This window comes from Pteropus vampyrus, unplaced genomic scaffold, assembly GCF_000151845.1.
Source record: "Pteropus vampyrus isolate Shadow unplaced genomic scaffold, Pvam_2.0 Scaffold50, whole genome shotgun sequence".
NCBI classification, from domain to species: domain Eukaryota; kingdom Metazoa; phylum Chordata; class Mammalia; order Chiroptera; family Pteropodidae; genus Pteropus; species Pteropus vampyrus.
Window position 1 is genome coordinate 1,858,765 of NW_011888831.1, and position 12,230 is coordinate 1,870,994.

The 12,230-nt window shown below is 53.1% G+C and overlaps 2 protein-coding genes across 4 annotated transcripts in view; one reads left to right on the top strand and one right to left on the bottom strand.

The window, feature by feature from the left end:
• The first annotated feature begins 1,270 nt into the window (after positions 1 to 1,270).
• On the top strand, positions 1,271 to 4,001 carry PIMREG (PICALM interacting mitotic regulator). The gene is made up of 4 exons (XM_011359758.2): positions 1,271 to 1,665; positions 2,179 to 2,274; positions 2,904 to 2,953; positions 3,287 to 4,001. The coding sequence occupies exons 1-3, from the start codon at positions 1,355 to 1,357 to the stop codon at positions 2,935 to 2,937; spliced, it is 441 nt and encodes a 146-aa protein (XP_011358060.1). The 5' UTR covers positions 1,271 to 1,354; the 3' UTR covers positions 2,938 to 2,953; positions 3,287 to 4,001.
• Positions 4,002 to 4,173: 172 nt separating this feature from the next.
• PITPNM3 (PITPNM family member 3) overlaps positions 4,174 to 12,230 on the bottom strand; it is a 94,443-nt gene continuing 86,386 nt past the window's right edge. For all 3 annotated transcript variants that reach the window (XM_023530427.1, XM_023530426.1, XM_011359759.2), the window contains 2 exons: positions 9,818 to 9,946; positions 4,174 to 8,306 (listed from right to left, as the gene is read on the bottom strand). In XM_023530427.1, the coding sequence (XP_023386195.1) occupies positions 8,004 to 8,306; positions 9,818 to 9,946 (432 nt within the window). In that variant the 3' untranslated portion in view covers positions 4,174 to 8,003. The remainder of the gene's footprint in view (positions 8,307 to 9,817; positions 9,947 to 12,230) is intronic.

The window sequence follows — 12,230 nt, forward strand, 5'->3', positions numbered from 1 at the left end:
AAACCAAAAACAAGCTTAGCTGGTGAAGGCTTCCCAGAGGAGGTGATTTATGGAATTTACCCAGGAAAGGGGCAGAATGAGGAGCATATGAGGCAGGTGAAATAGTGTGAGTCTAGACCCAGACCTGAGAGAGAGCAAAATGCTGAAGAGAGCTGGCAGAAGCTTAGTCTGGGTATGGCAAGAGAACAGAGAGCAAGGTGGGCAGTGGGAGGGGGTCTAGTATACTAAGTTTAAACACTGGATGCTCCCAAGAGGCATGGGAAGAATTTACAACTGGGTGGGAATCAGATCCAATTAGCATATTAGAACTTATTCTTTAGCTACTTGATGGAAAGGGATTAGAAGCAGATTCTCCCATGACGAGCCTCGGGTTCTAGCCCTGCAGGAGAATGAACAACTCTAAGAGCTACTCAGAATGTAGATTTGAGAGAGTTTTGTATCATATGAGATGTGTTGGCAGAAAAATGTCACATATGTTGGGTGCGAAGTGCCCATGGGCATTCCAAGTGGATGTATCTTTAAACCTGGAGATAGAGATGTGTGGAGGTTCATCTAGAAAGGACAGAGGCCATGAGAGTGAGTGAATAGACCTCAGAGGAGAGAACTGGGGGTGGGAGGGAGGTTGTCCTTGGTGTCTGCTTGGGAATCTGAAGATGTGGGAGGGGGAAGCTGTTTCTGGACCCTTTGTAGAGAGGTCTCTAAACCAAATGTTAATCCTTGTCTGAAAGAGCCCTACAATTGTTTTATCCTTGGGGATCAGGGATGAAGTAGCCTGCCCAAGGTCACATAACTCACCAAATGTATCTCTGGTCTTGCTCTAACCTCTGGACTCTGGTTTGCCACGGCAAAGACAGTCTAGCTGAGGAAGAGCTTTCACAGCTGTCCCTCAGCTGGTGCGAAAGACCCAAGAGTTAGGGCTTGCTCCTGTGGGTGATGGGGAGCCATAGAAGTGTATTGAGCAGTTGAATGCCATGATCAGAACTACCCTTGAAAGGATCTGTGTGCCCCAATGTGGAGAATGGATTAGAGTGAGACCAGAGGCAAAGAGACAGATTACCTCCTGGTATCCTGGGAGATAGGCTTTGCCCTTGAGTCTCTGGGTCAATCCCTGTCCCAAAAGAAGGTTTGGACTTAGGTAAGTAGAGGTTCTACGAGCCAGTAGTCTGCTGCTGACCACTGGGATCTCTGAGCTGGTCCCCTGCAGTGGACCTATGTCACATGGCATTACCCACATCCCTCACTCATGAGGCTAAAAGCTGCCTGTGTGTGTAGGACAGCCAATAGGTAGAGGGGTTGGAAGTATGGCTTAGAGACTAGGATGGGTCACCCTTAGCTTGTCTGTGCTCACCTTTCCATGTACCTGTCTCAGAGAATCCAGGAGTCCTGCCAAAGTGGAACCAAGTGGCTGGTGGAAACCCAGGTGAAAGCCAGGAGGAGGAAGAGAGAGGCACAGAAGGGCAGTAGCCCCCTAGCTCGCAGCCTGAGCCAGAGGAGCACCCGCCTTTCTGGAACCGCCCCTGTCCGCTCAACTCTGGGCCCCTGGGAGAGGGAGCGTCACCGCCTCTCCACTCAGATGGGTCCATGTGCTCACCCACTGAGGCGGTCCAGGAGGGAAGCTGCCTTCCGGAGCCCCTACTCCTCTATGGATCCCCTCTGTTCCCCCAGGTAAGTGGAAAAGTGTCCTTCCCCCAAAACACTAACAGGCCTCAGGGGCTTCTGAGCCCCTTCTGGGGCTCCATGGAGGCAGGGCACCCTGAACTGAGTCACATTCATGTTCTGTCCTCCACTAGTTGGAGACCTGGGGAAGACCTTTAGGGCTCTAGTTTCCTCCTCTGTGAAAGGAAGAGGTGAGCTTAGCTCTGCCTGTATCACACTCCCCTAAGCCTCCTAGTGAGCCCAAAAGCCAGTTTTGAAGTCATCTGGAGGCTGAGACTCAAGTGGGAAACAGCAGGGCTCACCTGTCTGCAAGATCAACTGCTTTTGACCTTGGCCTCCTGAACTTTGATCCGTCTGTTCTCTGCCAGCTGCTCAAAGTCACTCTGATGTCACTTCTTGGAAGGAGGGTCTGGGGTGACGACCATCCCCATATGGCCCCAGGCTGCCATGCTGGGTTGGGAGGGGCTCCTGCCATAGGTTTCCAACTAGTTACTGGTGCCTGTGGCTTTTCCTTCTGTTCAGTGAATCTGACAGTGACCTAGAGCCTGTGGGGGCAGGAATCCAGCATCTCCAGAAGCTGTCTCAAGAGCTGAATGAGGCCATTGTGGCAGAAGATAGGTGAGTTGGCATCCCATGCTACAAAGAGAAATGGCCAGGAGGGTCCCCCTTGAGCTATGCTATATTTTTAGGCAGGCCTCTAGGTCTGGCTCTGGCCCACCGTGTGACCCTAGCCAGTCCCTCCCCTTCTCTGAGTCTCAGTCTCCTCTTCTGCAATATGAGAGGGGATCAAAGACTTAGATTCGGGTGACAGTTAAGGGTAAACACTGGCTCTACATGGCCGCCTGGGCCTTGGGCCCCCACATTTGTGTATCGCCTGGAACCTCACCAGGCTGGGTACCAGGTTCTTGAAAGACTTCCCCTCCCTCCAACACTCCCCATGGCTCCTTTATGCCCTGCCTGCCCACAGACTTGGAAAAAGCTGCATGGCTGCTATGCAGTTCCAGATCTATCTGCTCAAGACCCTATCTTAAGGACAGGGCCTGGGCCTGGAGCTGCCTTCACTTGGGGCCATTTGTTCATGGCTGTGATGGGCTCTTAGGTAGGTCCCTGCCAGCCTTGACTGTATGCCAAATGGGCCATGTTCCTACCACGTTTCCAGGTCTGGTTTTGCCTAGTCTAGGCTGGGAGGGCCCCTTAGAGCCTGCAGCACCCAACGGCATTTGTCTCTCCTGCTTTCCCATCTCTAGCGGCGACATGACCATTTCTCTCCTCCGTGACTGAGGACAGTGCCCTTCAGGTAATGCCCTCCTCCTGAGCATCTTTCTCAGTGTCCTCCTCCTCCTTCTCATGCATGAGCTCATACGCATATTTGGAGGCATGTTAAAGAACTTAGTCTTTTCTGCAAAAACCCACAAAAATGATGGGCCCAGCAGAGAAGAAAGTGTGCAGTCTTCCTACCTACTCGGAGCCAGAGCTTCTGACCTCACTGATCCCATCACAAACTGAGCATACCGGGGCCCCAAGTAGCTAGAGCCACCTTTCAGCTCCTCATTTTGCAGAGAAGGCTACAGTTCCCATACTTCCCCTGCTTGAGCACAGTGAAGGGCATGAAAGGAACTCTGTCTTACAGGAGCAAGCCATACCTGACCCTCACGCCCCCACGCCCAGGATCCGTGCCTCCCCGTGAGTTCCTGGAAGAAGTCCCCGAGAGTCGACAGCGCCCCTGGGCCGCTGCTAACAAGGACCCAACTAACAAAGACCCAACTAACAAGGTCCCAGGTAGGGGCTGCCCTGGCGCCTCTGCTCTCCGGCTCCTGCCACATCTGGGCCCACCAGTGACCATCAGCCGTAGCCCGAGAGTGACTCGGGAGACCTGAGAGGGGTGGGGGATTGTTCATCCTATCCCCTTTTGGGCTCTGAAATACACCGCACACCCGAGCCTTGTGATTATTGCCTTGTTTGCAATGTGAAGCGCAGGCTCCAGAAGATGCTCGAGAGGGCTGAGCTATGTGCCCAGGAGTGGGGGCTGCAGGGAGTCACCCCCTCTGTCACCAGTGCTGAGGCTCTTGGGAACCAGCTCCTGTCCCTGCTCTGGAAGAAGGGATAGGAGGGATTTCCGGGCTCTGAGACCCTGGGCCCACAGGTACCTATTTATATGCTTAGCACAGGGCGCTGTGGGTGTGCAAGGAGGGGTAGCTCTGCTCGGCAGCAATTTCTGCCCTTTGTAAATTATTTAAAAAATCTGCTTTGTCATTTCATTAGAAAGAAACCAGTGTTTCTTTCCTAGATAACTTTCCTAGATAACATTACTTTCTCTATTATAATAAAGTCTCTTTCTGTATTTGGCATCTCTTCTCTGTCACTGCCATCCCTCATGCCATTCTGGGCCATAGGTCTGTGGTTTGGGGCTAGGCTTTATTGCCCTAGTTCATCCCCACTCCAAGACAGCCTGCCCCCAGCTCAGGGAGAACAGAAGTAATGGGAAAGTTTTCTCAGCTTTGTTCAGAGCAAAGCACATTTTAAAGGCAAATAAGGTTTTTATTTAAGTGACAATGTTTGAGAGTTAAAAACCAGCTCACATCAAAATCAACACCAGTTGTTAAAAATCTTTTTAACTCCATAATGCTGTTTTTGTCTTGTTAGAAATCTGATATTTTACATTTGCTTTCCTAACGGATTTTGTACAAGGCAGCCATGAGTAATATAATAAACCTTTTTCACCACAGAACCATCCACCACAGATAATACTGAGAGTTACACACTTAGGAACAGTCAGATCACAGACAAGATCAGACAGGCTGCCACCACCAAGTAAACAAATAGAAAATGACAGCGGGGTCCGAGGGTGGGGGTCCCCACGAGCAAGCTACCCTCCTGTCCTGCCCTTCCTTGGTGTCAACTGCCTCCCCTTCTCCCAAGGAGAGTGGGATCCAACTGATATTTCTCCCAATCACTCTGTTGTTTCCTCAGCAAAGAGAGCAGGACCCAGACCAAGCCTTGCTGCTCGGACTTAACCCTAACTATGATTTTTAAGGAAGCTCCCCCAAGCCCAGAGGGAGCAGAAGGAGGGAGGTGACTTTTCTTTTGGCTGAGCCAAAGAGAATAGGTTTCCAGAGCACTTGGCACCCAAACCCCCGGGATTCGGTGGAAAAGTTGTTTAAGGCGGGGTCAGCTGCAAGGCTCCTTCGCAGTCAGGGCACCCTTCCGGGGTAGGGCCACACCTGCACTGGGTTAGAGAGTGTCCGTGCAAAACCGCACCACCTCTGGACTCTGCCTCAGGTCCAGCTTTCATTGAAAAATTGGTGCCACGTTTTGTCAGCAGGACACTTCTGGGTGTGGGTATGGACTCCAGAGTAGTAAAAGGAGTTTAAAAGCCATGAGATTCAGCCTCCCCTCTTTCAGAGAGCCCGCCTCCCAGTAATCTGGAATACTAGGGTTTAAACATGTTTGTTTTCTCTGGCCCAGCATTCCAGGCAAGAGGGGCATTCATTCAAATGCATGAAAAGTCTTCTTTATTTTCAAAATATTTTGTGGAGCCTAAGGGAGGAGTCAAGCTCTTTAGAAAAAACCCAGGTGCCAGTTGTGGGTGCACCCTGAACTCCCAACAGGGCAAAGAGAGAGGAAGGCGGCAGACAGGCCCTCTGTCAAGACAGCCACCAGACTGGGAAAAACAAACAGGCTATGCAAGAAACGGAGCTTTGGTCAGGCAGGAAAATCTGTTTTCCAGCTCCTGAGGAGCAGGCACACCTGAAGCTAGATGGATTCTCTAGAAAACAGCCAGACTTGGGTCACAGAACTACTCTGGAAGAGGCAGCGGCCCCCGCCTCCAGAGAACAACAGGACTTGGTTCTTTGTTTTTTCTCCAACGTAACTGGACAGACACAATTGAACAAACCACTAGTAGAGAAAGTGCATATTAGTTACAAAGTTGCCAGGAAAGCAGTACTGAAACCTTCATTATCTGAGTCTGGTCACCACACAGAACCGCATATACACACAGTCACACACCAACTAAAGCTCCTAGAACGTGTGTTCACAATATCTCACTGTACACCTTCAGCATCTCAGATGTGAGTCATCAGAGCCCCAACCGGGAGCTCCGGAAAGGAAGGAGTGGTAGCCCCCCTGCTGGGTCTCATGTCCCAGCTTGGTCCCCCAGAACCACAGAACCTTGTTCCGATTCCAAATTCCCCAGGGGCCCGGCATGCTTTCTCTCTCCTGCTCCAAGCTTGGGGTTCTCAGAAAGGGTAGAGGGAATCGAACTTGGGGAGAAGTATCTCATGATAATTATTTGAGAGTAATACATCAGTGGCTTCTGCAAAAAGGAGATGGTAGAGAATCAGACTAAGTCTGCCCAAGTTTAATTCAGGGTATATTCTGGGAAGGAAAAGAAGGATTAAGGTGGAGGCGGCCATGCCACATGAGCTGGGGCCTTATGGAGAGCCATGAAAGATGACATGTGAAAGGAGGAATGTGAACCACCAGGAGGCAGGACCAGAGAGGAAGCTGAGGGTGATCACTCCTTCCCAACAGACTTGCCTGCAGCTCAGTGCTGCTTAAATGCAGATGTAGGGCTGAAAGTGGAGAAGAGAGCTGACAGGTTGGGTGGATGTGGCAGGAGCTGGCAGAAGACACATTTCTAGTAGAAAGAGCAGGGTGGGGGCTGGGGGCCTGGACCCCTCCGGCCCTAGCAGGGTGCCTGGTTTGCCGGTGGTGCCAGCCGCCCCCACCAGCAGCTGCAGTTGGGGAAGACACTGGCCACATGGGAACTGCAAGAGGTAGACATTGAGCAGAAGCGGCACTGAGCTGACACAGGTGCCTGCTGTGTATACATTTGTCCGGGCCCCGGGGCAGCCCAGGCCCTGACACAGAGCCCTGGCTGAAAGAGCTGGACCAGCCTCAGTGACAGCCTGCCAGGGCTCAGAGGCAAGCCCAGGTAGCCCCACACAGGTGTGGGCCTGGGCCAGAGAGTGGGGGTGAGAGTGCAGGAGACCAACGCCCAGGCCAGGGGCCCCGCAGCACAAGGGCCGGCGTGGGCTTTGAGGGGCCCCAGGAGAGCCACACCCTGCCAACCTCAGGGGATGACCCAACAGGAGGTTATGGGCACCAAACCAAGCTGAGTGGCAGGAAGAAGGGGAGAGAATACAACAGTTTGAGCCAAAACTACATGAACCCCGCCCCTAGAACTCTGGGATCTCAGCTCTATGCCTTTTCCGGAGCCAGTCTGGGCAGAGCTGGGAAGGAGTAGCCAGATCATTGCCCTCTGGGAGGATGTCTCTCTCCCTGGGACACCGTGTTTGGGCATCAGTGCAAAGCAAATGTCTCCGTGGAGCAGGGACCCCTTCCCCCAACCCCAGGGGCTTCCTTTGAAGTAGTGGGGCAAGAGCTGCTCCCAGAGCTCCGCTCCCAGACTGTGGGGCCGATATAGGTCACTGGGCACTCAGAGGGGCTCTTAGACCTGAAAAGCCTCAGAGGGCAGAAGTATGGGACAGCATAGGAGTCAAAAACTCACACCTATCTCAGCTGAGATCCCTCAATTATTTAAGCGAGGCAGGGCCCAGAGAGGGCCAGCTACTGGCTCAAGGGCTCACAGCTAGCCCAGCTAGGCCAGAGCCCAAAGTGGAAGCCTCACAAGGCAGGGCACCAGGCAGGACTCTGGGAAGAGTAACAACTGTCCTCCAGGGCCACGGGAGAATAGTGAAGATACTGAGGACAAGAAGGGGGAACGTGAACAGCTGCAGGAAGACACACCATCAGCACCAGACCCCACCTGCCAAGGGCCATGGACAGACACCTGAACACAGGATGAGCCCCAGGGACATCCTCTCCCAGAAAGTGGCCGCTTTGCCACAGGAGGCCAGGCCCAAGATGGTAACCCAGGATGTCACAGGGAAGGCAGGCACAAATGCCACTTGCCCCTCCACCAGACAGCCAATCAGCTGTACCTGCCAGCGGCTGTCGATCCTTGGTCTGGGGGCTTCTCCCTTTAGGGCCTGTCTAGCATTGCTGTGGAGGCCTCACAAACTCAGAGAGCTGGTCATCTTTGTCAAACACTCCACCTCCAGGCAGGCCTACCCCCAGGATTACACAGACATCAACCCTTCCTTGGGCTTGAAGTCGCAGGTACAGGGGTGGCAGCAGCGGCTGCACTAAGACCCGGGATCTCACCCCCTTGAAGCCTAGGGAGCCCCCCAAGGCCGGGCAGGATCCCTCCCCGCTGTGGTCGGACACTGCTGGACAGACACGGGAGGGAAAAAGCAGGAAAAGGCCTGTGCCGGGGAGAAGGCAGCTCTCCGTCCCCTCAGGCAGCTTAGTAGTGCCCCCCTACTCCACGCACAGCCTGGCCCTCAGGGCACCGACTCGAACTTGGGGGGCCCACGTGCCCAGCTGAGCGCAGGCAGGGGGCGCTCGTGGTCCTTGTCAGACTCTGGCTGGCTCTGGGCGCGCTCGGGCTTGGGGTTGGTGGGCGGGTCTGGCTGCTGCACTGACATGGTCCTACGCAGGTGGTTGCGCTTGCGCAGGAAGTCCGGCTGCGCGTGCAGGCCGAAGCTGCCCTTGCGCAGGATCATGCGCGAGTTGTTCTTCTTGGGGCGCGAGCGGTGGCTGGCCTCCAGTGCCGCCAGGTGTGCAGCGTAGCCTTCGCTCAGGAACTGCGGAGGGGACAGGATTCAGCACGGCAGGGTGGCACACAGGCCCCTGTTCTGTACTCCCCGCCACCATCACCCTTCCTCCACCCTAAAACCCTACCATGGGGTCTCTAGCTTCTCCATGGAACCTCCAGGAAACGAGAAACTCATTACCATTTAAGTTTCCCCATTCTGCTTTGGACGGCTGAGCTCGCCTATCTGTACCCGTGACCAACTCGAGTTCTCTAGATTCTTGATGGGTGTGAAACTTCCATCTTTGTCACCTTCATTACAATCCCAAAACGTTAAGTCTCTTGCACCATCCACCTTCTACCCCATGGAATTTTGACATTTTCTGACCCCACAGCTGCCCTTCTTGCCCATCCCTCTCACTGTGTCCTCAGCTTGCTACTCAAAGTCTGGTCCCTGGGTCAGCAGCAGCAGCAGCACCTGGACCCTTGTTAGGCCCTAACCCAGGCCTTCAGAATCTGCACTTAAACAAGATCTCCACATGATCTGTGAGCAAATTTAGAGTTTCAGATCAACACTGCTCTCCCAGTCCCCACTCTGAGGTCCCTCCATCTTCTGAACCTCCATCTGCTGATCACTGTCAGACACCTCACACTCAGCATGCTCCAAAAGGAGATCATCACCTTCCCTTCAATCTGCTCCTTCAACCTGCTTCTCATTCCAGTAATGGCACCCCATCACCAAGACGACATAGTCCAGGGCCACCTCCAGAGCTTTACCTACCCCTCCAGATGAAACCACCTCTTCCTCTGAGATGCTCACCATCTTGCCGCTTCCTCTCGGGTTTCCCTTTTCTTCGTCCCACACGTTGGATCCGTTCATTACCAATCCAACCTGCCTATAAATACCTCTCAGACCCTCTGCCTTCACTCCTCCCTGCCACCACCCTGCCACCACTTTCCTCCATCTGCCTTCTACCTGCCGCCTGAGGGATCTCTCTGAATCACAAATGCGATCTGAAGACATAGAGTCCCAACTTGGCAAGGCACACAGGCCATGGTGATGCACTGCTACTCTAGCCCCCAAGCCCACTCTCACACTCCCACATCACACTCAGCCAGGCTGAGTCACATGTAGCTCCCAGAAATGCATGTTCTCTGTCACCTCCTGACCTTTGCTTTTGCTGCTATCTCTGTCACAAATGCTCCTCCAACCTGCTGGATAGTTCCTTTAAACTCCCCAAAACCAGCCTTACCCTGACTGAGTCCAGCTTAGCTGCTCCTGGCTGAGGCCCCACAATTCTCTGTGCTCTCTATCATTCATTATGGTTCCTGCCACACTGCACTGTCATTGTCTGCAAATTTTTCCATCACCCACTAGACTGGATGGCATGACATCCGATTCCACTGGGGACTATCCCCTGCTTCCAACACAAGCCTGGCCCAGTAGTATTTGTTGAGTGAATGAATAAATGAGTAAATGAAGGAATGAGCAAATAAAGGAATGAACCGCCTACCCCCCCCCACCCTTTACCAGTCCCTGCCCCCAGCCCAGCATCCACCCACCTGGCACTGGGTTTGGTACTTCTTGGTGGGCCGGCCCACAATGAAGATCTGGGAGGGTGGCAGGCCCAGCACACTGTAGACAGAGATGTCCTTCGTGGAGCCATAGGCAGCGCTGATTTTGATGAAGCACTGGAACACAAGGCAGTTCACGGTAGGAGAGGGGGCCAAGTCAAACTATTCTCCCAAAAGATTCCTAGTTCCTGCCCCCCCAAAGGAGCCCCTACCTGAGGACCCTTTATATGCACACTGATAGACTCCAAGTCATGAAGTCAGCACTATTAATAGATTCTGTAACAACTGGGCAAAACTCCTCTGTGGACAGGGAAACTGAGGGCCAAGACTGTAGCCAGTTCTGTCTGGCCTCTGATCCTGTGCCATCCACACCACATCAGACTATAGCACGCCATTTGGCCACTCCCTGGTGCTGGCTGGTATGATGTCCTCCTGAGAAACCTCATCCCAATTAAGAGAATTGCCCAGCTCTTCCTTACACCAGTGTCACCTCCAGATCCTCACCTATCCCACTGGTATGAAACCACTTCCTCCTTTGAAATGCTCACCATCCTGCTGCTCCTCACTCTGAGCCCCCACCAATGTCACCTCCTTTTCTCCACCCTCCCTCCCTCCAAGTTCGCTAGAGACTTTTGGGTCTCAGCTTTTCTTCCTCCTAAGTCCCATCATCACTGGGATGACTTCCTGTCCACATGGATGATCCACCAACCACCTGAGCCTCTCCATGTCTTGCTTTCTTTAAGGTCGGTGGCTGCCACCTCCAGGACTGAACCCAGAACTATCCCCTCTGAACTCAGAACATCCGCTTTCCCAGGCTAACCCCACTCCTATCTCCCAAAGTCTTTTACAGACTCTTCTCCAGCCTCATCCACATCTTTGTTTTCTGCACACTCCTCCTGCCGCACGTGCTCCTCACCCCACCTGCGCTCCCTGTGGCCTCCCCGTGTTCTCTGGCCTCCACCTTGGAGACAGCCCTTCACCCTCCTCCCACACTCACTTGGCCATACCTCAGCCTGGAATTTCTCCACTCCCACCTTTTCCAATTCTATATGCTGACAACTAAGAGCTGCTGGAGAAACACAGCTCTGGCCCCACATAATCTTCCTGATCCACCTCCCTAAGATAAAAACATTTCCCAATTTTTACTTCCCTCCCTGAGCTGCTGCTACCCTGTCCTGTGGGTGACTTTGTCTTGGGAGTTGAACCAAAAAGAGGGCTTCCTCAGTCCACTGGCCCTCTCTTCATTGGTTGCTTTGTTCCCAGACTGCCTTTAGCTCAGAGAAAGGAGCAGCCTCTTTGTCCTACCCTGTCCTGCCTCCCAGTATGCCCTAGCTCATTCCCATAACGTCAATCCAGCAAGTCCACTCCCACTCGTACTACCCATCAGAGCCAAGACCTACTTTCTCGGCTCCTCACCCCACTGCTTCTGACCCCCTTACCCTCTGAGGTGTCCCTTCCTCACCAAGGTCATCAGTGTCCAGTTTTCATCACGAGAACATTTCTCACCAAACCACACATCTTTACAAGAAAAACACTCTCCTTCTGGAAACCCTCTCCTCCCTGACACAAGGAAACTTCTCTCTCCTGGTCTCCTCCCCATCTGGCTCTCTCTGGTTCCTCAGCTGGCTCCTCTTCCTGCTGTCGGGGACCCAGTGCAGCCTCTTCTCGCCCCCTCCTGTGGCTTCACTGACCTGCTTCAGCTGGGGCTGGAATGACTCATGTCCCATGGCCATTCCAGCCCTGAGTGTCCACACATGAGCTCATCTTCTTCCAGCCTGGTCCTCCTCTGTGTCCTTTCTCATTTCATCCATTCACTCATTCATTCTACTAAGGTTTATGGAGTGCCTACTGTGTGCCATCATTGCTCCAGATGCCAGAGATATATTAGTGACAAAACAGACACAAGCTCTGCCTCCATGGAGACCACGGTAAGGTTAGTAGCACCTCCGTCCCTCCGGGTCACCCAAGATGGACATCTGAGAGCTCCTCACTCCCTCCATCCAACCATCACTGAGACCTGACAATTCTATCTCCTCATTCACCCATGTCTTTTTCTCTATCCATGGCCACCACCTGGATTCCTGTCTCTTGTTTGGGCAACAGCCTCTTAATTGACCTCCTTAACTAGCCTCTCATTTCTCCTACCAATCTGTTCTCCACACAGCCACCAGGGGAAAAAAAAAAAAAACTCTTTCTACAACCCAAATTAGACACTGCCACTCCCCTGTGTTAAGCTCTTCCATGGCTCCTCACTGCCCTCAGCAGAGTTCATGGTCTTTGCCTGGTTTCCAAGTTTTTCAAGGCCTGCCAAGCCCAGGTCCTTGATGTCCTCCAGGGCCTCAGCTCCCACTTGACTCGGGTCTGACCCTACACACACCCCCATCCCTAACGTCTGCAGCTC